The sequence below is a fragment of the Cnephaeus nilssonii genome (assembly GCF_951640355.1).
Source record: "Cnephaeus nilssonii genome assembly, chromosome: 9".
Lineage (NCBI taxonomy): Eukaryota > Metazoa > Chordata > Mammalia > Chiroptera > Vespertilionidae > Cnephaeus > Cnephaeus nilssonii.
The window spans coordinates 21,047,030-21,074,992 of NC_137080.1; the positions used below are offsets into that span (position 1 = coordinate 21,047,030).

General features: G+C 39.4%; 1 protein-coding gene across 2 annotated transcripts in view; it reads left to right on the top strand.

Moving 5' to 3' along the window:
- The window catches only part of ENPP1 (ectonucleotide pyrophosphatase/phosphodiesterase 1), a 64,561-nt gene extending 44,864 nt beyond the window's left edge, over nucleotides 1–19,697 (top strand). Inside the window, exons 17-25 of one of the 2 annotated variants that reach the window (XM_079781091.1) lie at nucleotides 511–598; nucleotides 2,347–2,516; nucleotides 3,314–3,365; nucleotides 5,288–5,442; nucleotides 7,004–7,133; nucleotides 8,197–8,277; nucleotides 9,130–9,262; nucleotides 12,392–12,554; nucleotides 16,155–19,694. In XM_079781091.1, coding sequence (XP_079637217.1) covers nucleotides 511–598; nucleotides 2,347–2,516; nucleotides 3,314–3,365; nucleotides 5,288–5,442; nucleotides 7,004–7,133; nucleotides 8,197–8,277; nucleotides 9,130–9,262; nucleotides 12,392–12,554; nucleotides 16,155–16,325 — 1,143 coding nt within the window. In that variant the 3' untranslated portion in view covers nucleotides 16,326–19,694. Of the gene's footprint in view, nucleotides 1–510; nucleotides 599–2,346; nucleotides 2,517–3,313; nucleotides 3,366–5,287; nucleotides 5,443–7,003; nucleotides 7,134–8,196; nucleotides 8,278–9,129; nucleotides 9,263–12,391; nucleotides 12,555–16,154 lie in introns of both variants that reach the window. The other variant, XM_079781092.1, reaches the window with a different exon arrangement.
- Nucleotides 19,698–27,963: the final 8,266 nt, after the last annotated feature.

Sequence of the window (27,963 nt, forward strand, 5' to 3'; positions counted from 1 at the left end):
CTTGGCCGGCCCTGATTACCTGAGCCTCAGGCGGCCCTGGGTGGCTGGCAGCCGCCATCCGAGGCTTGCCTGCACCTCGGGCCGGCCCTGGGCAGCTGGGGGGCTGAGGGAACTGAGGGACTCCGGAGGCAGGTGTGCGGAGCGGCCGGGCCTGCCTGGAGGCAGGCCTGGCCTTGCTGTGCTCCTGCCACCCCTGTGGGACTGAGGGGACTGGGCGCTGCCATCTTGTGGCTGTGGGCACCACCATCTTTGAGGGCATGGCTGTCAATTAGCATATTCCCTCCTTATTGGCTGTGGGTGCTGCCATATTTGAGGGTGGGACAGTCAATTAGCATATTCCCTTCTTATTGGCTGTGGGTGTTGCCATATTTGCGATGGTGTGAGGTCAATTAGCACATTCCCTCTTTATTAGATAGGATTATTGACTATACTCCCTATGCTGTACTTTACATTTGACCAACTATATACATAACTGGAATTCATAAACTGCTACTTTCCTGGCCAATCTAGGCCCTCTTTATTGGCTATGGACCTGGATTCAAGCACGGCCTTGAAGTTGATTCCTTTGAAAATATTGAAGTCTATAACTTAATGTGTGGTAAGTAAACAGGCAGCTTTCATCCCTTCTGAAAACAGAGCTGAAATAGGATTATCAAAAATAAGTTACTTGCCTGACTGGTTTGGCTCAGTGGATAGAGCGTCAGCCTGCGGACTGGGGGGTCCTGGGTTCGATTCCGGTCAAGGGCATGTGCCTTGGTTGTGGGCACATCCCCAGTGGGGGATGTGTGGGAGGCAGCTAATCAATGTTTCTCTCTCATCAATGTTTCTGGCTCTCTATCCCTCTCCCTCTCTGTAAAAAATCAATAAAATATATTTTAAAAAAAAAGTTACTTGATGGGCACCTTTGTGGAGATTATGATGAGGCAAGATAGACCCTCACATTTCTCCCTTTTTCCTTCCTGATCCCGAGTCATTGAAAAAAATGTGCCCAACATACCATCTGATTACTTATCTGATTTTTCCACTAAGCTGCACATTGGTGAAGTACAACACTCAGAGTAGGGAGGTCTGTACATCCTCAGTGCCTGGTACTTTGTGCCAGGGCTCAATTATATGACCATTGAATCAGATCAGTGTGTGAACTGCATCCAGTACGGCCAGTGTTAAACTTGAGGAGGGGCAGTGAAGGATTAAAGAAAACAGACAAGAGAATACAGTTGGGGCCAGGTGGATCACTGTGCCTGGATGAGGAAACAGTGACCCTGCCTGTAAGCAGGATCTTTATTTTACAGTCAGATCACACAAAGCAAAACAAGGGCAAGATGTTTACAATGTTCTTGTGAGTTTCAAATCTGCTTCTTTCTTGTTGTTGCCATTCTCTGAACTCCATCAAGCTTTGTTTTGGCAGCACTGGCTGCACCTCCCGCAGCCCACATCCCTCAGCTACCTAGGACTACAAGGTTGGACTATAAGGTCAAGCTTACAACCATAGCCTTTGGCTATAATTGTTCTGGGAGGGCTTTGCCCTCCAAGTTGGCCCCAACTGGGACTGGGCCCGGGATCGAACCTGCAACTATGCACACTCCCTTGACCAGGAATTGATCCCATGTCCCTTTGGTCTTCGGACTGACTGACACTTTAAACACTGAGCAAAACCAGCCAGGGAACTCTGTACCCAAAATAGTACTTTATGGGTGGAATATTACATCTTAAATATTACTTCCTTTTTCTGATAATGATACTGGACATTTACAAAACCTTAAATATGTCTTAAGTATAATTCTTTCAATAGGAGCTGATTTACATAAATGAATTACTAGATCTTAAAGCACTTAAAACAGTGCCTGGCATATAGTAAGTGCTTTATTATGTAAGTGTGTGCTATTACCATTATTAAGAGCATGAATCTTAACTTGGACCAAGCTAGTTTTGAATCCTAGGTCTATTATTTTAGTAGCTTTGAGACATTGAGCAAAAGGCTCTGATTACTCATTTGTCAAATATTGACAATAACTTATTAAAATGTTTGGAGGATTAAGTAAGAAAAATATATTAGCACGGTGATTGGCATATAATAAGCATTCACATATGCTAACTATAGTTATTACAAACATTAAAATTCAGAAAAGTTTATAGAGAAGTACAGCATATACCTCAGTAGTTCCATAAAAACTAGCATAGTTAAAAATACTCTAAATCCCAAGAGAGTTTTAGAGTTCTATTTTAGGTAAAGAATTAAGGATTCATATAGATAGGGTTTTAAATAATATAAATAATAGTATAAGTCTACTATTTATTTGATTTCGAAACTTTTAAGTAATCTTTACCATGTTTGGAATTATGCAGATTTACTGAATTTGACACCTGCTCCTAATAATGGAACTCATGGAAGTCTTAACCGCCTTTTAAAGAATCCTGTTTACACCCCAAAGCATCCCAAAGAAGTCCGCCCCCCGGTGCAGTGCCCCTTCACAAGGACCCCCAGCGATAACCTTGGCTGCTCGTGTGATCCCTCGGTAAGTGTTGCTGAGAGGTTGAGCCCAGTGTGTATGTTTTCATAGCACTTTCTGCATAGCATGTGCTGTGGAAAGACTTAATAATCAAATTAAAATTTATGAGTGAGAGTAAAAATAATATTTATTTCTAATTCTAGTGACACATGCAGACTTTTTATTATTTATTTTTCCTCTACCTTATTTTTGCCTCTATTTTTATCCCTGGGTGTTGTGACTTGACTTGCAGTTTTGGGGGAAGTTAAGCTGAGTCCTGTTATCCCAGCAGTGAGGTCTTGATTATAAACCAGTCACCATATTCCTTTTATAAAGTACATCCCCACCTATTTTAAATTTAGGGGGAAAATATCTCTTTTTGGGGTACAAAATGGATATATGACACTGTTCCAGTTTTCTCCAACTTTAATATATAGTTGTCGTAAAAGGATGAAAATATGTGACAGGTTATGAGCAAAACTGATAAGATCCCTAAAGATTGAAAGTTGGGGAGTAGTTGAATTTGTTCTTTCGATTTTGTTTTAGGCTTTTAGAAAGACTGAGGAGTAGGGCTAAGAATTTTAAAGTAGCAATTATATTCTTATCTTTCAATTAATAGTGTGCTTGTGCTAACAATTTTGCCTTTTTGCAACTGTCATCCTTATCCCTTTATCCTCAACATAAAAAAAATAATTTTGACTTGTACAAGATGGTTTTAAATTGTATGTTTGTTCCACAATGGAATAATTAATCTATAGATGTTGTTTGTTACAGAATTAAAACATGTCTGTCATTCCTTAAAAATAGTATTATTAACTTTATAGATGTTTCCAGTCATGGATTTTCAGACGCAGTTGAACCTGACCATGGCAGAAGGTAAGGCATGTTTACTCTTCAACTTGGAACAGGGAAGCAGGCTTTTTCTCAATAGTGTGAACCACAGAGAACTTGTTTGGTGGCAATTTTTAGAATATCCTATAAAATAAAGGGAGTAGTGGAGGACCACCTGATATAAAACATAGAGATTTCTTTGCTTGACAGTCTAGACTGTTAGTCATAAGGAAAGAAGGGATATTTATAGTGGAAACAGTATGCAGTATATTTAGTGGAAACTGAATCACTCTTTATGAACATAGTAAAGATGTTTTGAGATTTTGAAGATTTTTATAGGTTTACTAGAGGCCCGGTGCATGAATTTGTGCACAGATGGGGTTCCTCTGGTGGCCTGCAGGGATCGGGCTGAAACCCACAGTCCAATACCGCCTGCAGCTCCTACCTGCTGCTTCCACTCATCCCTGTGCCTGCTGCAGGCTGGTGCCCAATCAGTCCGGATCGGGAGAGGCTCACACTGCCACAGCAGCACTCGCCAGCCATGAGCCCTGCGTCTGGTGCCCTCCCAAGGGGAGTAGCCTGTGGGATCGTGCTGAAACCGGCCCTCCGACACCCCCTGAGGGGTCCCAGATTGTGAGAGGGTGCAGGCCAGGCTGAGGGACCCCACTGGTGCACAGTTGGGGCGTGTCCAGCCCATCTCATTCAGACCTCTCATCGGCCGGACCCCAGCAGCAAGCTAACCTACTGGCCGGAGCATCTGCCCCCTGGTAGTCAGTGCACGTCATAGTGACTGGTTGACCAGTTGACTGTCTGCCCCCTGGTGTTCAGTGCATGTCATAGCGAGCAGTTGAGCAGCCTTAGCATGTCATTAGCATATTACGTTTTGATTGGTTGTTTGGTTGTTCTGCCATCTGGCCTATTCGCATATTACCCTTTTATTATATAGGATAATAAATCTTGCAATTTCCATTTAAAATACATGTTAAATGTCTATCTCACTGGGTTCTTAGTTAATTACAAGAGAGTATAAATTGAATCACTATCTAAATTTATTTCTTCATAACCTGTGAATGAAAATTAAGACTATGCAGACATCTGATGAAATTTGTTAGTTGTGACTGGATGTTCAGTGACACTTCAATATACAGTGTCTGATACACTTGACAGAGTCTCTAATAGATTAAGTTACTTGTCTCACATTATTTTCCTGCTGGGATAAAAGGTGAATTCTGCACGATTCTTTACTTGAACTTATCTGTATAAAATTCTATAAATGTTCAGGTTAGAGAAACCTTTGGTGGTCCCAAGGTGTTAAAGTGTTGTGGTAAAGAATGACACGTTGGAATTGGGTAGAACTGGGTTTGAACATGAGCTTAGAAATTCTATGTCCATGGAAAAAAGTATTTACTTCCTATAAGCTGCTGTTTTCTCACATGTAAATGGTTATATAACCTTAATTTATAGGGCTATTTAATAATTAAATTAGATGGTGTCTACAAAGAACTCTACAAAGCACATGACACTTGGGAAAAGGGCAATAAACAGTATGTACTATTATTGATTCATTCAGTCTAGTCTCATAATTTCAGGTCTGTACTTTTGCTTTCTAAGTACATGCATTTTCTTTCTGGAGTACATCCTGAATAATAAGTAATTGAAATAATGTTAAAGAATTTTAGCAATGGAATTTAAGTCCTAATTGCTGAAATTTCTAGCAGTTTCGTGTTTATTGTGATATCTTCATATTACATTGCTCTTTAGAATCTTCATGGACAAAAAGTGCAGTGAATCCCCTTTGTTTCCATAATTGTTTATGGTGCTGCTCTTTTAATTAGTTTTTTGTTAAAAAAATATTGTTTCAATATTTAAGTAGGGGAAAGAATTAGATGAGTGTATCATATATACTATCATGTAATGCACTCTAAGTACATTTAAAAGGTGGTTTTGTTTTCCTCCTGTGACCCAAGAGAAGGTTATTAAGCGTGGCACCTTACCCTACGGAAGACCCAGAGTTCTCCAGAAGAGCAGCACTGTCTGTCTGCTCTACCAGCACCAGTTCGTGAGTGGTTACAGCCACGACATCCAGATGCCCCTCTGGTCATCCTACACCGTGAACAGAAATGCAAGTATTTGCCACGCTTTTAGTTCTGTGTGGTTATTTCAAGTTATCATTAAGCAAACCATTGAGAGCATTATTTCTCATTGTTAATCTTGGCTCTATAATCACTTCTCAAATTAGGTCACTGAACTGGAGTCAGAAAAATTAGGTTCCAGCTCTGCCAGTAACTAGCTCGTGACATTGAGACTTGGAGAATATTTCTTTTTCTGTGAAACGAGGGATGTGCAGTAAAGGCTTCTCTCTTGCTTTGGTTTAAATACTTTATGATTTTACTTTATAATTTTAAGAAATCATTTTTACAGTCAGTCACAATTATTCATCTCTAAATGCATAGTATGTGGGTACACAGATTTCCCTCAACTGCTCAACTCTTAGCAGATTCTCACAGATGGAGAAGGCTCAGTTGCCTCCCTGCATATACCACCCATCCACAGGAGGACCCCTGAACCAAACTAGGGAAAGACTGGGGGTCCTGTTCACCCCCACAAACCAGAGGAGTTAGGCCTTGAGAGGAGTGAGGGAAAATGTCCAAGAATAAGACCACCATTCCTGCTCACTCCTGGGGGCTGTGGTGGAAAGAAAAATAAGAGATGGGCTTTGAAAGAGACAACAAGGGTGGAGATGAGATTTAGATCTTACTTGGGATGGAAGTTTTAAACTAGACTGACCAGCTTTTCAGAAACTGAAAGTATCTGGCAAGCTGTGCGATGTCCTTAAAAGATAGAGAGCTTAGATAAGTTGAACTTAAAAAATAAAACTATTGTTGATATCAGTAAGATTGATAAATAAAAATATAAGGGTATGTGTGTGTGTGTGTGTGTGTGTGTGTGTATACATATATACATACCTATATATATAATTTCTGTTTAAAAATATATAGTACACACACATTCAGATATTTACATAAAATTTCTACCTTAAACTTGAATTAAAAATACATACATTTTGAAGACTATATTCAAACACAGTAAACACTCTTCACATTTTTTTAAACTTGACTTTGTTCTGTGTAGCATTCCACACAGTTTTGTCGGCCCCCATCCATCTATTGTTGTTTAATACCTCAACTGTGGTGTTTTGATTGTTTAAATTATCAGCTTTCTTATGTAACCAAAGCTGCAAAACTTCTGAGTCATCTCTACTCCCGAGGTTTTCACATTACATTGCTGTGCAGCGGCTTTTTTACACTCGCCCACCCCCAAACTCTTGGTTGTGTAACTGAGTTTGGAAGGTAGTCTCGAATTTCTACAAATCAGCAATTCCCTATATAAAAGTTTGAATTTGAGTAAAAAACAAACACCTATTATCAACAAAATTAGCACACCATTAGAGGGAACTATTTGCACATAAATGACAAATGATTAATGTCCTAATTTGTAAAGAGTTTTGCACTTCAGATAGAAAAGAGATGAATACCATAGTAGGACATGGAAAACTGATGAAAGACAGGGACAGCGAGAGCTCCGTAATTTTATGTTGTAGTTCACTTTCAACTACTTACAAAGTAATCTCCTTCCCTTTTACATACCTGATACCTGATGGTGCTTTTCATTTTGATTTTCAGGACAGTTTCTCTACAGAAGACTTTTCCAACTGCCTTTATGAGGATCTTCGAATTTCCCTTAGTCCTGTCCATAAATGTTCATTTTATAAAAATAATGCTAAAATAAGTTATGGGTTTCTCTCTCCGCCACGTAAGTTTCTTCTTCCCTGACCTCCTCTTCCCCCATCCTCTTTCTCTCTTCCTTTTTTTTTTTTCTTGTGGGACAATGTACATTATCATATTTACTGATGGATGAAAATTGTGAGTGAGAAAGACAACTACTAGGGAAAATTTTAAAATTAGGTCTCAAATGTAAAATTTAGAAAACTTTATTTTTGATTGAAAGGATAGTTGATTTAGTGCAGATACTGTAGGTAGGGCGTTCTTCACTTTTCTGCATTTCTTTTAACCAGAATTTGAGAAATCTGTGAGGTCAGAAAAATGCATCTGAATTTTTTGGAAGGAGATATCATTTTGTTGTTTGAAAACAAAAATGTAATTTGTCAAAGAATTAGGTAAAGGTAGAGCCTAAATGCTCTTGCTCTCTCACCAATACATAGGCCTTAGGGAGTGGCTTTTTTTCTTGTTAAGTTAAATGTTCTGTTTTTAAAAGTGGCAGATTTCTATGCGAATGAGAACACATTTTGAGGCTGCCCTAAAGAGGCAAAAATCAGAAGGCTCTTGGTGTTCAAATACCCTTAATACCCTGGCCAGTCCCCGGAGTAAGTGTCTGAAGTCAGAACCTGGCCATTGCATTATAAAAATAGACCAGGTCCCAGCTGAGAATCCATACAAAGAAGCCTTGTACAGCATTTCCAGGCAGACATCCTGTGATGTTTTTTCTGGTAGTAGATGTTGTTCTGAAGCCAGATATTGTGTTTTTTCTTTTCACCGTGAAAGAGTTTAAGGACAGAAGATTGTCAACACAATATGCTTTAGTTAAAATATAAGACAAATAAGGTAAAATATGAAAATGTTTAATTTGGGGCCCTTCTTATTAAAGTTTTTTTCTTTGAAGAAGAACATATCTGAATATTTTTATTTTTGTTGAGGGACTTAACCAAATGCATTGAATTTCTCTCTTGAACCACTACCTGGGAAAGTTTTATGGGTTTGGGATAATACTCAGCTTATTTTTTTAAATACATCCTATGAGAAATTTCCAGTGTTATTTGTGAAGAATGAAATAGTTGTTCTTTTTATTCTCTTTGTAGAACTAAACAAAGGTTCAAATAAAATATATTCTGAAGCATTGCTTACCACTAACATAGTACCAATGTACCCAAGTTTTCAAGGTAAAAATTTTTAACTCTACATTTCATAATTTCAATGGATTTCTGTGTATATATATATACATATATATTATAATAACTATAATTTATGTGATAACACCTGCTCTAAATGAAATTACTAAATATCAAATACATTCTTATTGGTTTGTTTGATATTGAGAATTCTAATATACAAAAAATTTTATCAGTATTAGAATTATGGTATATCCCAATATAATTATTCTGCTCTCTCCTTAAATGTTTATAAACGTTTTTGGTGATAAAAAGTATGTAATGTTTTTTTCTAAGTTACCAAGCTAACATTGTCTATTAACTTTCAGTCTGTGTCACTCTTTGGAAGTTCCTGATAATTTTTTTTTAAATCTCAAAATGAATAGATTTTATATCATGATTGATTATTGCAGCATTTGACTCTTACAAGAATAAATGTACTTCAAGTGACATAGGGAATTCAAAATACAGAGCATACAAATAGATATTTATTCTAATTTACATCTAGAATATTTGTGAATATTTCAAAGGGAATATTCAGATATTGAGAATAAATCTGAATAACCTGTCTTGTTCCTGTTGGTCATTTCTTTTTAATGCTTAGTGATGACATGTGACTACAAGTTCATGATGCTGCCCAGGTCCAGGGAAGGCTGACATAGAGTTGGATGCAACATTTGTGTATTAGTCTTTCCAAAGGCCAAAGTGGAACAGTAAATTTTTGGCCCCACACTAAGACTGAAGCCAAACTTGACTTTTATCTGTAATTACTACAAATGCTAGTTTTGCATCATAGTGTTGGATCTGTTTTACATGACAGCATGGCTCCTTGTTTGTTTTGAAACTGCACTGTCCTTGTTTCAGTGATATGGCGCTACTTTCACGGCACCCTGCTGCCGAGGTATGCTGAAGAAAGAAACGGCGTCAATGTTGTCAGTGGTCCTGTGTTTGACTCTGACTACGATGGGCATTACGATGCTGCAGAGACTCTGAAACAGTAAGAACATATTTTATTAACTCTTAACAACAGCTGTCGAGGGGGATTATCTTCTGGATGAGTCAGCAGAACCTTTACGATTCAGATTTATGTTCGTGACGTGTCTGATTACACTGGAAGCCCTTGAAATATCTGATTAGTTTTAATGTTTTGCTCAGTGGTCAGTAAAACATTTAAAAAAATATTTTTGCTGATTTCAGAGAGGAAAGGAGAGAGAGAGAGAGAGAAACATCAATGATGAGAGAGAATCATTGATTGGCTGCCTCCTGCACTCTCTGTACTGGGAATCGAGCCCGCAACCTGGGCATGTGCCCTGACCTGGAATCAAACCGTGATTTCCTGGTTCCCGTGCTGATGCTCAGCCACTGAGTTACACTGGCTCCGGGCAGTACAACATTTTTTAGCTGGAAGAAGTGTTCCTCCACCACTGAGCTCGGATGAGTAATTCTTGAGCTCAGATTTCATACTAAGAAGAGAACATCAGTGTTTAAAATCTCTGTGAGTAGCTAGGATATTATCTTAATTAACATACTTCCAGTTAGAAGATAAAGAACCATATGGTGCAGCTAGAGGCATCCTGAGTCTAGGAATCAACAGGGTAATAAAGCTGTAGGCCGGGGTGAATGTCATAGCTTTTACCCAACTCTGGCTGGAGGGGAAGGATAGAGTGATCATCTGGAAGAAACATCAGCGAGGCTGTTTCTATAAAGGAGAGGTGGAGAACATTTTAGAGATGGGTTGATCTTTATTAAAACAGTAATTTGAAGATTTTATGGACTAATTTTGCTATTAAGGCTATGAGAAAAAGGGACTGAACACTCTGCTGAGATTGAGGTCCTTTCTAAGAGTGTCTCTTGCAGGCTGATTTAGGGATTACTGTTTATACACATATTAATTTATAAAATCACAATTTCTTACTAATATCCTTTGAGGCATCAAGGTTCCCTGTAACTGCCTCATAGGTCACAGCAATAAAATGGGTAAAGAAAACAACTTCATACCTTTCCCATTCACAGCTTTAACCAGAGCTCTCTGGTTTGTTTGTTTGTTTGTTTAATATGTTTGTATTGATTTCAGAGAGGAAGGGAGAGGGAGAGAGAGATAGAAACATCAATAATGAGAGAGAAGCATTGATTGGCTGCCTCCTGCATGTCCCCTACTGGGGATCGAGCCTGCAACCTAGGCATGTGCCCTGACTGGGAATCTAATGGTGACCTCCTAGCTCATAGGTCGAAGCTCAACCACTGAGCCACACCAGTTGGGCCAGAGTTCTCTGGTTTAATGTGTTTTATATATTACTAGAAGCCCGGTGCACGAAATTCGTGCACGGAGAGGGGTTGTCCCTCAGCCCAGCCTGTACCCTCTCCAATCTGGGACCCCTCAAGAGATGTCCGACTGCCCGTTTAGGCCCGATCCCGGGATCGGGCCTAAATGGGCAGTCGGACATCCCTCTCACAATCCAGGACTGCTGGCTCCCAACTGCTTGCCTGCCTGCCTTCCTGATTGCCCCTAACCGCTTCTGCCTGCCAGCCTGATCACCCCCTAACCACTCCACTGCCAGCCTGTTTGCCCCCAACTTCCCTTCTCTGCCAGCCTGGTCACCCCTATCTGCCCTCTCCTGCAGGGTTGATCACCTCCAACTGCCCTCCCTTGCAGGCTTGGCCCCTCTCAACTGCTCTCCCTTGCAGGCCAGGTGCCTCCCAACTGCCCTCTCCTGCTGGCCATCTTGTGGTGGCCATCTTGTGTCCACATGGGAGCAGGATCTTTGACCACATGGGGGCAGCTATATTGTGTGTTGCAGTGATGATCAATCTGCATATTACTCTTTTATTAGATAGGATAGAGGCCTGGTACAGGGGTGGGGGCCAGCTGGTTTGCCCTGAAGGGCATCCCGGATCAGGTGGGGGTTCCCTTGGGGCGTGGGTTGGCCTCAGTGAGGGGCCTGTGGTGGTTTGCAGGCTGGCCACGCCCCCTGGCAACCCAAGCAGAGGCCCTGGTATCTGGAATTTATTTTCCTTCTATAATTGAAACTTTGTAGCCTGGAGTGGAGCCAAGCCTGGGTCTCCCTCCGAGGCCGGCAGCCATTTGTGTTGGGGTTATAATTGAAACTTTGTTGCCTTAAGCGGGTGGGCCTGGCCAGGGTGTGCAGAAAGCTGTGCTTCCCCTGTTGCCGCCGGCAACACTGGCCTGCTCTCTCAAGCTCCATTCTGCTGCCATTTGTTTGAATTTGTTTACCTTCTATAATTGAAATTTTTTAGCTTGAGTGGAGGCTTAGGCCTGGCAAGGGCAGGTGGAAAGCTTGGCTTCCTCTGTTACCTAGGAAACCTTGCTCTCTGTGGCTGTAGCCATCTTGGTTTGGGTTAATTTGCATGCTCGCTCTGATTGGATGTTGGGTGTGGCTTATGGGCGTGGCTTGTGGGTGTGTCGGAGGTATGGCCAATTTGCATATTTGTCTATTATTAGATAGGCTGCTTCTACATAAAATTGTATTTGAAAACAATGATACCACTACCTTAAATTTTGAAAGATGCTGAAAAAACGAAACAAAACAAAACAAACCTAGCTTCCTGACCAAAGGAAACATAATTAAGATGAGGCAAAGGTGTTACTTGGAATATCTTTGAGAATATGCTGCAATGAAAAATATAAGTTACTGGTACAGCAAAAAAAAAATCCAGTTAAAACAGAGAATTCACAGCAATGTGGCGTCTCTGAAGGAGCCGGAATTAAAAAATCTCAACCCAGTTCTCTCTCTCTGTCCACTGTCTGTCCACAACTACACAGAGTTTAAAAGACTATTGCTTTAGTATCTTAGTTGTAGGTATTAAAAAATATTTGTGTCTCAATTCCAGTGTGTTATGGTAGAATTTTAAAAATTCCAAATTCAATAAATTTCTATAGAAAATAAAAATTATTTGGGTTGAGTTTATCTGACTGTCTTCTAGTTCTTACTCTCTCAACCTGGCAGAATAGGTTGAAGTATTATGATTACTGACTTCTTATAATATATTTACTTATTTGACTGAATTTGATTTTTAGAAATATTGTATGAAAAATGCTTTACTGAAATATTCGTTACAAGGAAGATTGTTATTTCTTTCTTAAAGAGAATATTGTCTTGTTTTACAGAAACAGCAGACTCATCCGTAATCAAGAAATTCTGATACCAACCCACTTCTTCATTGTGCTAACAAGTTGTAAAAATATATCCCAGACGCCCTCACAGTGTGAAAATTTAGATACATTAGCTTTCATTTTGCCTCACAGGACTGATAACAGTGAAAGCTGTGTGGTAAGTAGCCTTTATTAATTTACTTTAAACATTGAAAATATATCCGTGTGTGTCTTATATCTAACATTATTGTGGGAGAGAACATAACTTGAATATACTTTGAAATTATAGGATGATTTTAAATTTGATCCTCTAAACAGACATATCTTCAGAGGGACCTGGTTAGACATTTCAAATTAATTTTCTATATATCACTTTATTATAAAAATCATGTTTGTTCCTAATTATCTTTTCTTATTCTGTTGTCATTTGAATGTTTGGAAATAATTGTTTTATGTTCTTTTATTTGCTCAAAATTTAAAAAATCTAAACTGTAGTCTTTGAGCATCAAGATTTCATTAAAATTTTAGCAATTTTGAAGCTTTTCCTTATGGTGAGTCAAAATGTTTTTTTCAGAGTACTTCTAAGATATCCTAGTTGGTTTTTTCTTTTCTTTCTTTCTTCCTTTTTTTTTTTTCATTTGCCATTGAATTTATACAAAGTAAGTCTAGACCTAGATTGGCAAATATATTTGGCTTTTCTACCAGTCTCAATGGATTGGTTTTGACATGTGGAGTCCTGTGGTCAAAAAGATCTCAAGGCCCAGTCTGAGCCTGGCTGGAGAGAGTGCTGTGTCACTCATTCATTTACCCCTTCACTTATTCTTTTAAGCCTTCTTTGGTCCAGTTATTCTTTCCTTTAATAAATATTTGTTGCCAGGTACTCTAGGAACTAAGGACATAGCAGTGAATAAAACAGACAGTGCTCTGTGCTGGGCCCATGAGTATAGTACAGTGGCCCATTTGCCATCCCTGACCTAGTGGTCTTTCTCTATATCAGTGGTTCTCAACCTTTCTAATGCCGCGACCCTTTAATACAGTTCCTCATGTTGTGGTGACCCCCAACCATAAAATTATTTTCCTTGCTACTTCATAACTGTAATTTTGCTACTGTTATGAATCGTAATGTAAATATCTGTGCTTTCCGATGGTCTTAGGCTCTACAGCAGCGGTTTTCAACCTGTGGGTTGCGACCCACAGGTTGAGAACCGCTAGCAGGGTCGCCTAAGACCATCGGAAAACACAGATATTAGTAGAGTAACCCAGTTAGTAGAGTTAGATGCCCAACGATTCATAACAGTAGCAAAATTACAGTTATGAAGTAGCAACGAAAATAATTTTATGGTTGGGGGTCACCACAACATGAGGAACTGTATTAAAGGGTCGCGGCATTAGAAAGGTTGAGAACCACTGCTCTATATCCTTCATTAAAATGAATGAGGATATGTCTCGTTTTAATTGTTTCTCTGATAAACTTTCAGAACCAATTGACCAGTCCTTTTAGAACACATTTCTCATTAAGTTATTTTTTCCCCTCATTCTTCAGAATTAAGTACAGAATAACAGGATGCTAGCTATTTGGATTTATGTTGGGCATCTAACTCTACTAACTGGTCAGTGTTGTGGCTGCTGTTGGACACATACCAAACATTTCCTTGTTCATTGCTTTCTCTTCCTTGAGAGATTAAATAGTCATTAAAGGTATCAGTTAGTGTTGTGTTCTGCAACAAATAACAGAGAACCCAGTTACAGTGACTGAGCAAATACGAGGTTCCTGATATAATAGACAGTCCAGAGGTGGACAGTCTTGGGACAATGCACAGCTCAGCTGCACCATTAGGGACCCAGACCTTCCTGTCTTTCTGTGCCACTGTTCTTAGCATGTGGCCTATGTGGGCTAAAGATGGTTTCTACTTCTCTAGGTGTTGTGTCTGAATGCTGGACCCTACACCAAAAAAAAAAAAAAAAAAAAAAAAAAGTCATCAACAGACTTATGCTTACATCACATTGACCAAAATGATATTAAATGCCATGCATTAGGTGTTGACTTCCTTTTCCATCTCTACTTTTCCAAAAGCTATTGTACCGATATCTTAAATATAAACAAGCAGTGACTAAGGATTGGCTGGATATTGGCCTAGGAGAACAGATGCCTTATGTGTACTTTTTATATATTCCTGTAAACATTGGAACAGATGGAAAATATCTACTGGCCAAGTAGTCTACTGAGTCAGAGCTGTTACCTTGAGAGCCAGAAGGAAGACATTTGCAGAGAAGCAGGCTGAGCAGTATTGAGTAGTGGATGATTAGAGGCTAATGAGAAAATGGAAATTATTAGTCTATTTCCCTTTTATGTGAAAAGTCTATATTTATCATCTATAATAATAAAAGCATAATATGCTAACTAGACCGGACAGCCGAATGACCTTCTGGACGTCATTCTGGATGTCCTTTTGGATGAAGCTGCGTTGGTGGGAGCCAAGGCAGAGGTGGTTAGGGGCAATCAGGCAGGCAGGCGAGCGGTTAGGGGTGATGAGGCAGGCAGGCAGAATGGTTAGGGGCGATCAGGCAGGCAGAGTTGTTAGGGGTGATGAGGCAGGCAGGTAAGTGGTTAGGGGTGATGAGGCAGGCAGGCGAGCAGTTAGGGGTGATCAGGCAGGCAGGCAAGCAGAGTGATTAGAGGCGATCAGGCAGGCAGGCAGAGGTGGTTAGGGGTGATGAGACCGGCAAGTGAGCGGTTAGGGGTGATCAGGCAGGCAGGCAGGCGAGCGGTTAGGAGCCAGCGGTCCTGGATTGTGAGAGGGATGTCCGACTGCCCGTTTAGGCCTGATCCCACCAGCAGTCGGACATCCCCTGAGGGGTCCTGGATTGCGAGAGGGTGCAGGCTGGGCTGAGAGATGCCTTCAATTTGTGCACTGGGCCTCTAGTTTTCAATAATAATGTCCTAAGGGTATGTGAACCTTATTGAGAGATGTCCTTAAAACACAGTCATATCCCACCAACCCTTGGATACTTTCTTCATCTGTCCTCCAGGAGCTTTTTTTCAGAAGGATTTACACTAATACATAGATGTGCAATTGCCACCTCTATTACCTGCTTCAGCTACCAGCTCTGCTTCCATGTGCCAGAGCAGAGCATATGTCTTTAATTCTTTACTGATCTCATATTAGCTGAGACTTTACTACCTCACCAGAAATGATTGTGTTTTACCACTTCCCTCAACCTTTTCTTCATTGCAAATATGTACATAACTGATTCTGACAAGAACTAGTGTTTGTATTGTGCATTTGCACCCATCATTACATTGGATCCTCTAAACAACCCTCTAGGAAAGGTGCAAGTTAAGAGAATCAGGATGTATTCAGATGTTAAATAACTCGCCTTAGTTTACCTGATAAGGTGATGCCAGAACCAGAATTTGAATCCAAGTTTCTTTAAGCTAATTCCCACATTCTTTCTACCGTCCCATGTTGCTTCTGTTTTCCAACATTTTTTAACCCTACACCATTGAAATTTCTTGCACCAATGCAATAAATGAGCATCTAATCCAGGTATACTTGTCTTTTCCCAAAATTGATACATCTGATTAAACAAACATGCATCGTATATATTAAATGGTAAATTACTCAAGAACAGGGATTATTCTAACAAATCTTGTGGCATCTGCCATTTGGGAACCAAAGTGTCAAAGCTGGTTAAAATGGGGGACATGGAAGGCTGGTAGGGAAAGTACACTAACTGTTTTCCAGTGACTTTTCTTCTTTATTTTCTACCCTCACAGCATGGGAAGCATGAATCCTCATGGGTTGAAGAGTTGTTGAAATTACACAGAGCTCGGATCACAGATGTTGAACACATCACTGGACTGAGCTTCTATCAAGAAAGAAAAGAGCCAATTTCAGACATTTTAAAGTTGAAAACACATTTGCTAACTTTTAACCAAGAAGACTGACATACATTTTTTATTCCAAAAACAGACCATAAATCTTTTTGAAAGAGCCTTCTATTTTACACAGTCCTCTGTTCACACGATTGCATTGTTTGGAGACTGTCGACCACAGTTAGAACTGGGACTCCTCTGTGATACGACCATCTCAGGGAAACGCGTGGCCTCGGCATAGCAGTTAGGAAAGTGTTCCTATCGAGTCTTGCACATGTTTGAATGTGTAACAATTCAAATGTGGAAATAAAGACAGACCAAACCTAAAACTGCTCTTCTACTTCTCTTAAAGGCAGAAGTAGCCTGTGAACATTGTCTGGATACCAGATATTTGACTCTTATTATCATGAATAAACTTTGATGGAGCTGGCAACAGCAGGCGTATGAATAGGATTGGACTAATCCATGTTACGTTAGTATCTTCACAAGAATTTAAAAACGATTCTTGATTTTTTTAAAAGTGATTTTGAAATTTCATTTATTTTAGTTTTAATAAAAAAAGTTAATGGAAACAAAATTTTTCTGAGGTTCTCAAAAGGCAACATATGTAATCCTGTGTTGTTGGTTTTTTAATTATGATTGGGCTTCTCCAGGTTTAAAGGCTTTAACAAGTTAAACCTTGAGGAAGATCTGTGAATTGATATGTCAATCTTTATAAAGTTTACTCTATATTTGTTCCGAAAAAGAAAAATATTCCCATCCTGCTCACTGGTTATTAACATAGGTTGAAAACAGCTCTAAAAGTGGTATGTTTAGACTGTTAAAAATGTCTTATCTTGGTGAAACTTCAGAGAACCTGTCAACACATGCAAGGTGGCATTTGTCATCGAGATGGTAGGAATGTTTTCCTCTGTACATAAAAATGACTCCACCAACAGCAGAGCTATACTGCACTGAGCTGTTTATTTGAAGTTCCATAGATTTGAAGAGAACATGTTATCATCACTTCATATCTACGTGGTGGTCACGATAAATGAACTTGATTTATCCACTGCATAGACTACATCCTTTAGTGCCAACCTGTGAATCTTCAAAGGCTACATTCACTTTTAGGTTCCCTGGGTCTAATTTAGGTGTTCTATTAGTGCACCAAAGATTTGTATTTGTCCTTCAGATGATATTTATTCTCCAACAGCCTTGGGGTCACAGAGGCCTTTAGATAATACAATTTGCATCTGAAAATTATTTAATAATTTAGAAAGTTTCATAAGTTTTTGTTTTCATTCCACAGATCCCTGACGCTCAGCACATTATTTTTTAATTCAAAAATGTTTTATTTTCTCTCTATTGTTCAAATTGAGTAATTTCTATCTTTAAGTTCACTGATTCTTTTCTCTGTCTAATCCATTATGCTGTTGAGTTCATTTAAAAAAATATTTCAGTTATATTATTATTTCTAAAATTTTTATTTAGTTCTTTGTATCTTTTATTTCTTTGCTGAGACTTTGTATTTTTTCATTTGTTTTAAGAATGTTTATAATTGCTCATTGAAGCATTTTTATAAAGGCTGCTATGAAATCCTTGTCAGATAATCCTGACATCTCTGTCACCTTTATGTTGGCATCTATTGTCTTTTTTCATTCAAAATGGTTGTCCTGTTTTACAGTGTGATATTGATTTTCAATTGAAATCTGGATATTTTAGGTATTATGTCATATGACTATGAACTTTCTTTAAACCTTCTGTTTTAGCTGAGTTTCTCTAATGCCCTAGCAGGGGGGTTGGGGTCACTGCCTCATTATTGATAGGTGTGTCCCCTACTCAGTCTCCATTGATACTTCGGATGAGTGGGTACCCTTGTTGCTACTGGACATGGTAGGACTTCAGCTCCCTACTTGACCTCCATTGATGCCTCCGTGGTTGGGATGTGCAGGGCTCCCTGAACTGTCCCCATGTGGTCTCCACTGACACTGTGGGCTGGGGTGGCAGGGGAAGGTTTATTATCACCAGGTGGGAAGGAAATTACCAGTTCCCTACTCAGCCTTCTCTATCATTACCGTGGCAGGAGAGTTGGGGCACCTATTCGCTGCCTGACAAGGATGGAAGTCTAGGCTCCCAATTCTGTCTTTGCCTGAGTGGGGTCATGACCTTTTCTGTGGTGTTTGGCTGAAGTGGGAGCAGTTATTGTTTTTTTCTCTTGCTAGGCTACTCTTCTTCTGCTCCTTTGGCTAGAGAGAGAGCATGGGCCACTTTTAGGGTGTCTTTTTGTCTGTACTCAGCTTTTCCAGGTTGCTGACTTCGTCACTTCCATGTCTGGAATATATGAGCTAACAAGAAAACTCAGAAAATCATCACAGTGTTGTTCCTTGGGTCCCAAGTACTCTAGTCTGTCTCTCTGCTCTCTACCTTTCAGAATCTTCCTGTTTTATATATAACTAGAGGCCTGGTGCATGAAATTCGTGCACGGGTACAGTCCCTAGGCCTGGCCTGTGATCTTCCCTGGCTGCTGGCAGCCGCTGCCACCCACCCCCAGTTCCCCATTCGCCATCGAGGGATCGGAGCCTGCCAGCCAGGGGGAGGGACCGAGAGGTGGTCAGTGCACCTCATAGCGACTGGCCGAGTGGTTGTTCTGGTTGTTCCACCATTCTGTCGATTTGCATATTACTCTTTTATATACATAGATAACCAAGCTTTTTATCTATACTTAGCAGAAGGATATCTACTTCTTCATAGAAGTGTCTCATTGATCTTTATCTATTCTTCAAAATACATGCAGGCACATGATTTCCTCTACATGAAGCATCTTAGCAGATCTTAATGAAATGAACAGATGTCTCTCACCTTTGCCAGACAGCAGGAGCCCAAAGAAAAGTTAAAATCCTTAGCATCTTGGAGAAAGAGAAGAGGCAGCAGAAGTGTAAATGATCCCTAAGAAGCGGTAAATGTTATAATGGAGCCAGGGGAAAGGTGCCAGGGAGCACAAAGGAAGCACTAGGTGCTGCTTGGCAGTATCAGCGGGGCTTCCCAGAGGTGGTGACATTGGGGCTGGGACTTGAAGGATGAACTGAAGCTCTTCGGGTGAATGGATTAAAAAAAGACATTGTATCCTCCCCTGGATGGATATATTTTTGACATTTTGCCATTTACTGCTATTGCTAGTATTTTTTACAAGTATCACCGTGACCAACTTATAATATACAACTATTTTATTTTATTTTTTGCTTTGTTATAATAATCTGTTCTTAAAGGAAATGTCAGACTATAAATTCTGTGCTGACTCATTAAAGGAAACAGCATCCATATCTTTTTCTACTTAGCTTCCCCACCTCCCCCCAGTTGCTCTTACATAGTATTATTTTTTTTTCTTGTTGTGTCTTGAAAGAGATCCCTCCTTTCACTATTTCATCAATTTAAAGCATGTAACTAGTTACCACTTTCCCAATTTGAATGGTGAATTCATATGACCATATATGGAAACACTTCTACTTTCTCCAATAAAGGCTATTCTTTGCTTCTCAAATGCTAAGCAAAATTTTTATTCCTAATTTTACTGCTGTGCCTCTGGTCAGTATTTCTTAAAACGAGGTAAGTAACTTCCATATAAAATTGCATAGCTAGTCAATTGCACAACAGGCAAACAACCAGGTGGGACTTAAAAATACGTTCAAATATTAGAGGAAAGAGGGCAGATCTTAGGGGAAGAAGTGGAATGTCCGGGGTCCAGGCGGGTAAGTAGATATGTAGAGGGCTGTTAGGCCAGTTGGCCTGGTTCTGTTTAAGGAGATAAGACAGACAGGGAAGGAGCTGAACCACCTTCTCCTACAGGAGAGGCTCTTACCACCTTGGACATTTTTCTCTCATTTGTTACAATAACTGTCCTGCCCTGTCCTGTGAGTACATGCTTATCTATAATAGAAAATGGCACTTGAACTTTGAAACTAAATATGATTACACTTCATGCTGAAGCCTATCACAGGAATTGGTGGGTGGGCACTTTCATGAGCATTAAGTAAAAAATTTTGGCTACAGTCTAAAGACATTCTTCCTGGATTTTTGGCCAGTCTATATTGTAAGGTAGAAAAAATAATCTACAGACTATAAGAGTCTCTAAGCTAAGAAATGGAGATGTACCAATAAAAGTTGTATATACAGAAGCTTGGCTGCTTTCCTGTGTGGGAGAGAGAGAGAGAGAGAGAGAGAGAGAGAGAGAGAGAGAGAGAGAGAATGTGTGTGTGTGTGTGTGTGTGTGTGTGTGTGTGTGTGTGTGTGTGTTTAGAAGGTGGGGGCAGGACATATGGGGGGTGGTGTTTATCCAGGGACTGATAATGAGGGCAAGGGTTGTAGACAATAAACCACAGCTATATTGTTGGGAGGAGAAAAAAGATCCAAAGTTCACTTCAGGCACAGAGTAAACATCCATTTCTGATCTGTGACCTATATTCTTGTTTTGGGTATTTTAATTACATTTAATCATACTTCCAGGTAAAAGCAAGCAACAGGCATATATAAATATCCTTCCAGTATTTAGAATGGTCTGAAACCAGAGGGAAAGTTTCCAACTTGTAACTTCCATAGATTTTTTTCAACATGAAATTTTTGCACCTATTCTCTCCATTGTACATAAATAGTGATTGGAGAAAAAATAAAGATGTTTACTAGAAATCATATGCATACCAGAAACCATAGATGCATAAAGTACGTTTTAGCCTACTAGAAATAAAAAATAATAAAAAAATCTCTGGAATAGGTTGTGTATCTATGGGATGCCAAAAGGAAACAACAACATAAAAAAAGTCCCTTCCATCAGAGGCTATTTTATTTTATTTTAAATATATTTTTATTGCTTTCAGAGAGGAAGGGAAAAGGAGAGAGACAGAAATATCAATGATGAAAGTCATTGATTGGCTGCCTTCTGCACACCCACCACCAGGAACATAGCCCACAACCTAGGCATGTGCCCTTGACTGGAATTGAACCTGGGACCTTTCAGTCCACAGGCCGATGCTCTATCCACTGAGCAAAACCAGCTAGGGCCACCAGAGGCTATATTAAATTTAAGTTCAACTTGCCCATTGTGGATGGAAAGGGGTATATACAAGTTTGGTGACCAAAAATAATCTTACAAGATGATCTGATCATAACCTTGTATTGGGCAGGTAATGGTGGGTAGTCACACCTCAGGCATATAACTTCTATAGTAAAAGTTTTTTAAGCAAGCCCTGTCCATTTTCCTTGTGCTTATGGGTTAACACCCTTAAAATGCCAGAAGCAGCCCTCTTTTCCAGACCCCTTGAAGGTGTAACCACCCTCAAAAGAGGACATAATCTTGTTAGCTTCTTTAGTGAAACATTTTAAACTAGCCCTCTCCATTGTTCTTATGCATCTGAATTAACACGTCGTTGACATACCCCTCAAAGGGAGTATTAATCCTCCAGAGAGCACTTAATCTTGTTAACCTGTAATCCAATCCCACATTTCTTCGTCCCACCTTCTTATAATCTTCTGCTCCTTCTTTCCTTAATTTCAAGTGCATAAAAGAAGCTGCAAACATGTTATTTTCCTGATTATTTGAGAACTTGCTCCCCAGCATATGTCATTAATTTGGCTCAAATAAAATCTTATAAAATTCTCTACAGGCTTGGATATTTCTTACGTCAACAGTACCCAGACCCTTGATGCTAGATCCAAATACAGCGCTTACTAGAGGCAGTCTGAAACCATACAAGGAAAGAAAATAATCTCAGGATGGTGTGGTTATAGGTATAAACGGATTGTTAGCGTCCACTTGGGGCTTCCAGGGACCTGGCAAGATTGTATCCTAAAGAGAACACTTTACCACAAACCTCACGAGGAAATTGAGAAGTTCCAAGAAGCTGCACTATCTAAACATTTTCCAGCCCGTGTTCTTCTGTTAAATTTGCGAAGACTGTATCCTTTGGCCTTATTCCCCAAAACTGTAACTTTGATGCGATGTGAAGACAGCTGTTTCACAGGGACTACAATCCAATACTGTGGGATATTTCCCCCCAGTGGTGGTAACTCTCATCTGGCATTTAGAATATGTTTCTCAAATCTGTAGATTCCTTTTCATGTGTTTATTGCCTTGTCTCCAAAGTCATCTGTCATTGATAAGAGAAATCATCTTTCTATCCCTATTTCTAGCACAATGCCCGGCAGAGAGTAGTTGGTCAACTAAAAACCACTGTTGAGATGAGTAAAAACCAATGACATGATCTTACCAAAACATCCATTTAAAACAGCTAAGGAATCGCAGGTGACAGGAAGGCAACTAGAGCAATCACACAGAAACTAATGCTTCTTTGCATCCCTAGTTTTTAAGTGCCAGATGGGGATGCAAATGGGATATGTTTAAAAAGAAGTTCATTTACAGATATCTTCCTAGAGCACAAGGCAGAATTTTAAAAAATAGTTCATAGAGATCAAGTAATGCCGTTCAAGGGCCATTCACAGTTGTTGCACTGCCTGCATCCTGTGGAAAGTATGCTGCCTACTGAACCGAACGGGAAAGAATGACCTATTCAGAGTTTTGACATCTCAAATGAAAACCTCTTTACAAAGCACACAGTGTTTCCCAGCAACAAGCTGCTGCTGTAAACTGTCGCTGACAAGGATGGAGACGCACAGGAGCATCTTAGTTCTCACGTTCATCAACTCCAGATAACCTTCTGCTGTGGGGAAAGGCACGTCAGCCGGAAGGGTATAAGCAGGGGAAACATCTGAAATAAACACATTTCAGGCAACTTTGCTTTACCAAAGAGGAGAGAGATTTCCCCACCTCTTCCTCCTCCCTTTGAAATCCAGGGCAATGGAATCTAGCATTGGTGGAGATGTATTGAACAAGGAGTATTAGAGGTGAGTGAAATCATTCCATCCATCAGATGTCTGATGACAGTTGACAGTGAAAAAACTCAAATTTTCATGTACCTTTCAGTAATATTACTGTGATAACAAAGATATGCACAATATAGGAATTGAAAACGATGGTTTCTAAAATAGCATATGATCATTTATCCATTTGGTGAAAAGAAAAATAGAATTCCCTTTCCCTCCTCTTCTTCTGTAACTCTCCTCTTTAGTTTTTCCACACTCTTCTCTTGGCAGTAAATTCGCTAAAATATTAACCATGATTATATCTGTGTGGTGGGATTTGGGGTGATCCTCACTTTCTCTATAATGCATTAATTTTATAATCTGGAAAAAAAGTGAATTCAGAAAGTTCATTTAGGCAAAAGCAATGTTTAACTTCATAAAGTATCAGTTTGGGTACTGATAACCACATACACCCTCTCTATTTGCCCAAACAGAGAGTAGTGAATAAGAGATATTCCCTCACTGCAGTGCTGTTCACTATGGCAATGTTAACACAATTCCAAAAAGCCCATGCTGACCTGAATTCTGCCATACCAGTGGTCGGCAAACTCATTAGTCAACAGAGCCAAATATCAACAGTACAACGATTGAAATTTCTTTTGAGAGCCACATTTTTTAAACTTAAACTTCTAACACCACTTCTTCAAAATAGACTCTCCCAGGCTGTGGTATTTTATGGAAGAGCCACATTCAAGGGGCCAAAGAGCTGCATGTGGCTCGTGAGCCGTGGTTTGCCGACCACTGTGCCATACTGAACAAGACTTTGTCTTTTATCATCTACCTTTCCACTTTCAGTGTTTCTGTTTTTGCACCTGCTCACATTCCTTCTGGTCTTTCACAGAGGAGGTGCGATTCTTTTTTTTTTTTTCCCCCAGACCTGACTCCTCACTTCCTCCATGGCTTTGTTTCATTAATTATTAACTCTCTCTTTCTCTCTCTCTCTCTCTCTCTCTCTCTCTCTCTCTCTCTCTCTCTTTCACACACACACACACACACACACACACACACACACACACACACACACACACACCTGTGATTCTGACCTCTGTACTGCATCCATCTCTTTGCTTTGACTATGTACTTGTCCCTGCATTTTCCTACAGTATTCACCCAGTTGTTTCTGTCCCCCGGCTCTCAGTTTTCTCCTTTCACTGTGGGACAGGACAGATAAGAGACTGGTTTCCATTTCCTGACCATTTTCTCACCAACCTCTCCCTCTTTTTAAGACTCCGGTAAGTTGCTTTACAACCACCTCCCCCAAACCTTCCTAATAACCTCTCTTTTAAAAACTAACAATGGCCCTAGCTGGTTGGGCTCAATGGATAGAGCATCAGCCTGTGGACTGAAGAGTCCTGGGGTCAATTCCGGTCAAGGGCACATGCCAGGTTGTGGGCTCAATCCCCAGTGGGGACATGCAGGAAGCAACTGATCAATGATTCTCTTTCATCGTTGATGTTTCTATCTCATTCTCCCTTTCCCTTCCTCTCTGAGATCAATAAAAATATATTCAAAAAATAAAAACTAACAATGATTTTCTAATTGACACATTTCATTTTTATTTTGGAAATTTAAAAATATATACTGTAAAGTAAAAGGAGGAAAGTGATAATCATCCCATGCATCCTCCTATTGTTAACACCCCATTTACCTTATTTGCTTCTGGATTATTGCATTCAACGTTTTCTTCTACATTTTCAATCACTGTGATTATCTCAAGCATCCGTGTACCACCCCTGATTCCATTTTTCATCAATGTTTATTTTATTCTTTGTTATTTGTAATTTATTTCTATATTATTATTTCTTTGGGCCTGCTATCCCCCCTTTAAATCTCCTTCTATTGTTTTATATTGTATTTTCTTTTTTAAAAAATTTATCTTTATTATTGAAAGTATTACAGAGGTCCCCTTCCTTGCCCCCTCCCCATTGGCCCTCTTTACCCGACTCCTGCCCCCTCCCCAGCCCTTCACCACACTATTGTCTGTATCCATGGGTTATGCCTTTATGCATATAAGTTCTTTTGGTTAATCTCTCCCCTCTCCCCTTTCCCTCTGAAATATGCCAGTCTGTTGCATGCTTCAACGTCTCTGGCTCTATTTGTTCGTCAGTTTATTTTATTCATTAGATTCCACATATGAGTGAGATCATGTGATAATTGTCTTTCTCTGACTGGCTTATTTCACTTAGTATAATACTCTCTGGGTCCCTCCATGTTGTCTCAAAGGGTAAGAGATCCTTCTTTTTTACAACTTATCATAACAATGAGAATATACTCACCACTACTAATTTGTATACTTAAAAATGGTTAAGATGGTAATTAAAAAAAATTTTTTTGTGTGTGTGTTTGTTTTTATCGCAATTTAAAAATAATTGAGGAGGGGGAGGTCATATTGACAGGATAGATGGTAAGTCCGATGGTAGATGGGAATTTGCAAGTTGAATATAACTGCAGTAAGAATAAGAAAAACCCGTCATTTTAGAAACATTGTTAGTTCTATAAATGAAAGCCTTGGATAAAATTAAACATAGGAAACTCCTGTAGCCACAGATAGTTAGATTTCAACTATAAACTAAGGAATAGTTCTCCCCCTGCTGGCCATCTTGAAATTGTTCAGCTTTGGGAAATGAGGACTGCCTGTTTCTGTAAGATAAGGTGCTTTCAGTCTCTAAAATATTTCCTGTAGGAACACTAAACTCCCATAGCTATTTTATGAAATTATTTACTCATTCATTCTTCTATTTCTTAAAATTAATGAACAGTTAATTTGTATATAGCTCACTCACTCACCAACCTTTATTTAACCCCTAATACACATTTGCTAAACACACGTTTCAAAAATGATGATGTTGCCCAACCAGTGTGGCTCAGTGGTTGAGCATCGACCTATGAACCAGGAGGTCATGGTTTGATTCCCTGTCAGGGCACATGCCCGGTTTGTGGGCTCAATCCCCAATAAGGGGTGTGCAGGAGGCAGCTGATCAATGATTCTCTCTCATCATAGATGTTTCTGTCTCTCTCCCTCTCCCTTCTTCTCTGAAATCAATAAAACTATATATTTTAAAAATGACATTGGTATGGACTCGTGTTTGACATCAAACAGACTTAGACATGTAAATTATTAAATCAGATGCAATAAAAAGTTCTAAGTGTGACAGAATTCATCCATGTACTAGAGTACAAGAATTGAGGCTTAGAGGAGGTAGTAAAGGGGTTCAGCAGAAGTATGACTAGTAAACTGGATTCCTACCCTTAGAAGTCACTATGAAGAGCTAATTTGATCATATCTGGGCACACAAGTATATTAATTGTCAAAGAGCACTCCTTTTTTCTATTTTGAAATAATTACAGATTCACAGGAAGTTGCATAGATAGTGCAGATTGTCCTATGTATTCTTCACCCCGCTTTCCTAGTGATTGCATCTTCAAAACAGGAAGTCAAAATGGGTAAAAAGAAAGTACATCATCACTACAAAGACCTCCAGTGCTACCCCTGGATGGTCACATCCACTTCCTCCCTCCACCATCCCCATATCAAGGGTGTTATAGAAATGGAATCGTATGGTATGCGAGTTGTTGATAATTAGCTTTTTTCCCCCCACAGTACAGTGTCCTTGAGGTCTTTCCAAGTTGTTGCATATACCGCAGTTTGTTATTCCTCTTTTTTAAATTGCTGAGCTGTATTCTTGTTATAGATGTACATAGTTTGTTTAAACATTCACCTCTTGTAGGGTGTTTTTGTTATTTCCAGTTTTTAGCTCTTTTCAGTATATAAAACTGCTATATACAATCATGTGCAGGTTTTTGTGTGGAGCTAAGTTTGTATTTCTCTGGATAAATGCCCAGGAGGATGAATGCTGGGTTGTCTAGTAAGTGTATGTTTCATTTTTTTGAGAGACTTCCAAACTATTATTCAGAGTGGTTGTGTCATTTTACGTCACCATCCATAATGTATGAAAGACCCAGGTTTTCCTAATTTCCCCCAGCATTCTGGGTTGTCATTATATATAATTTTTGTTGTTTTGATGGGTGTGTGATGGGGAGGGATGATCTTACTGCATCTCCCTATTTGATAATGCTGTTTGCATGTGCTTATTTGCCATCTATATGCCCTTTGGTGATATACCTTTTCATTTTTTTTGGCCTTTTTACTAATTAAACAGTTTGGGTTTGTTTGTTTGTTTGTTTTGCATTTTGAGGATTCTTTAAAAATTCTAGGTAGGTGTTCTTTATCAGATACATGGTTGGCAAATATTCTCTCCTGGTCTGTTCCTTGTAGTTACATTCTCAGCAGGGTCTTGTGAAGAACAAGTGTTTTAATTTGATTAAGTCTAATGTATCCATTCTTTTTCTTTTATGAATTATGCTTTTAGTGCCATGTTTAAGAACTCTTCACCAAGCTTTAGATCCTGAATATTTTCTTTGGCGATTTCATCTAAAAGTTTTATAGTTTTACATTTTCCGTTTTCTATGACCCAAAATTTTGGATTAATTTTTGCACAAAATGCGAGGTTTAGGGCAGGGTTTATAGTTTTGTCCATGAATATCCAGTTGAATATCCCACACCACATGTTGAAAAGGCTATCCTTCCTTTATTGCATCACTTTTAGACTTTTGACAAAAATTGGTTGGGTATATTTTCATGGCTCTGCTTTAATAACAACAGTGACAGCAGAAGACTAACAGCCTAGCTACTTAGAGTTCAAGTGGTTCTCGAGCTGCAATTTGTCCTTGAGTGTTGCATCGCTTCACCCAGCAGATGGCAGTAAAGGATTATGGGAAATACTGTAACAGGCATCAGTGGAAATCCTTGGGAGTTTAC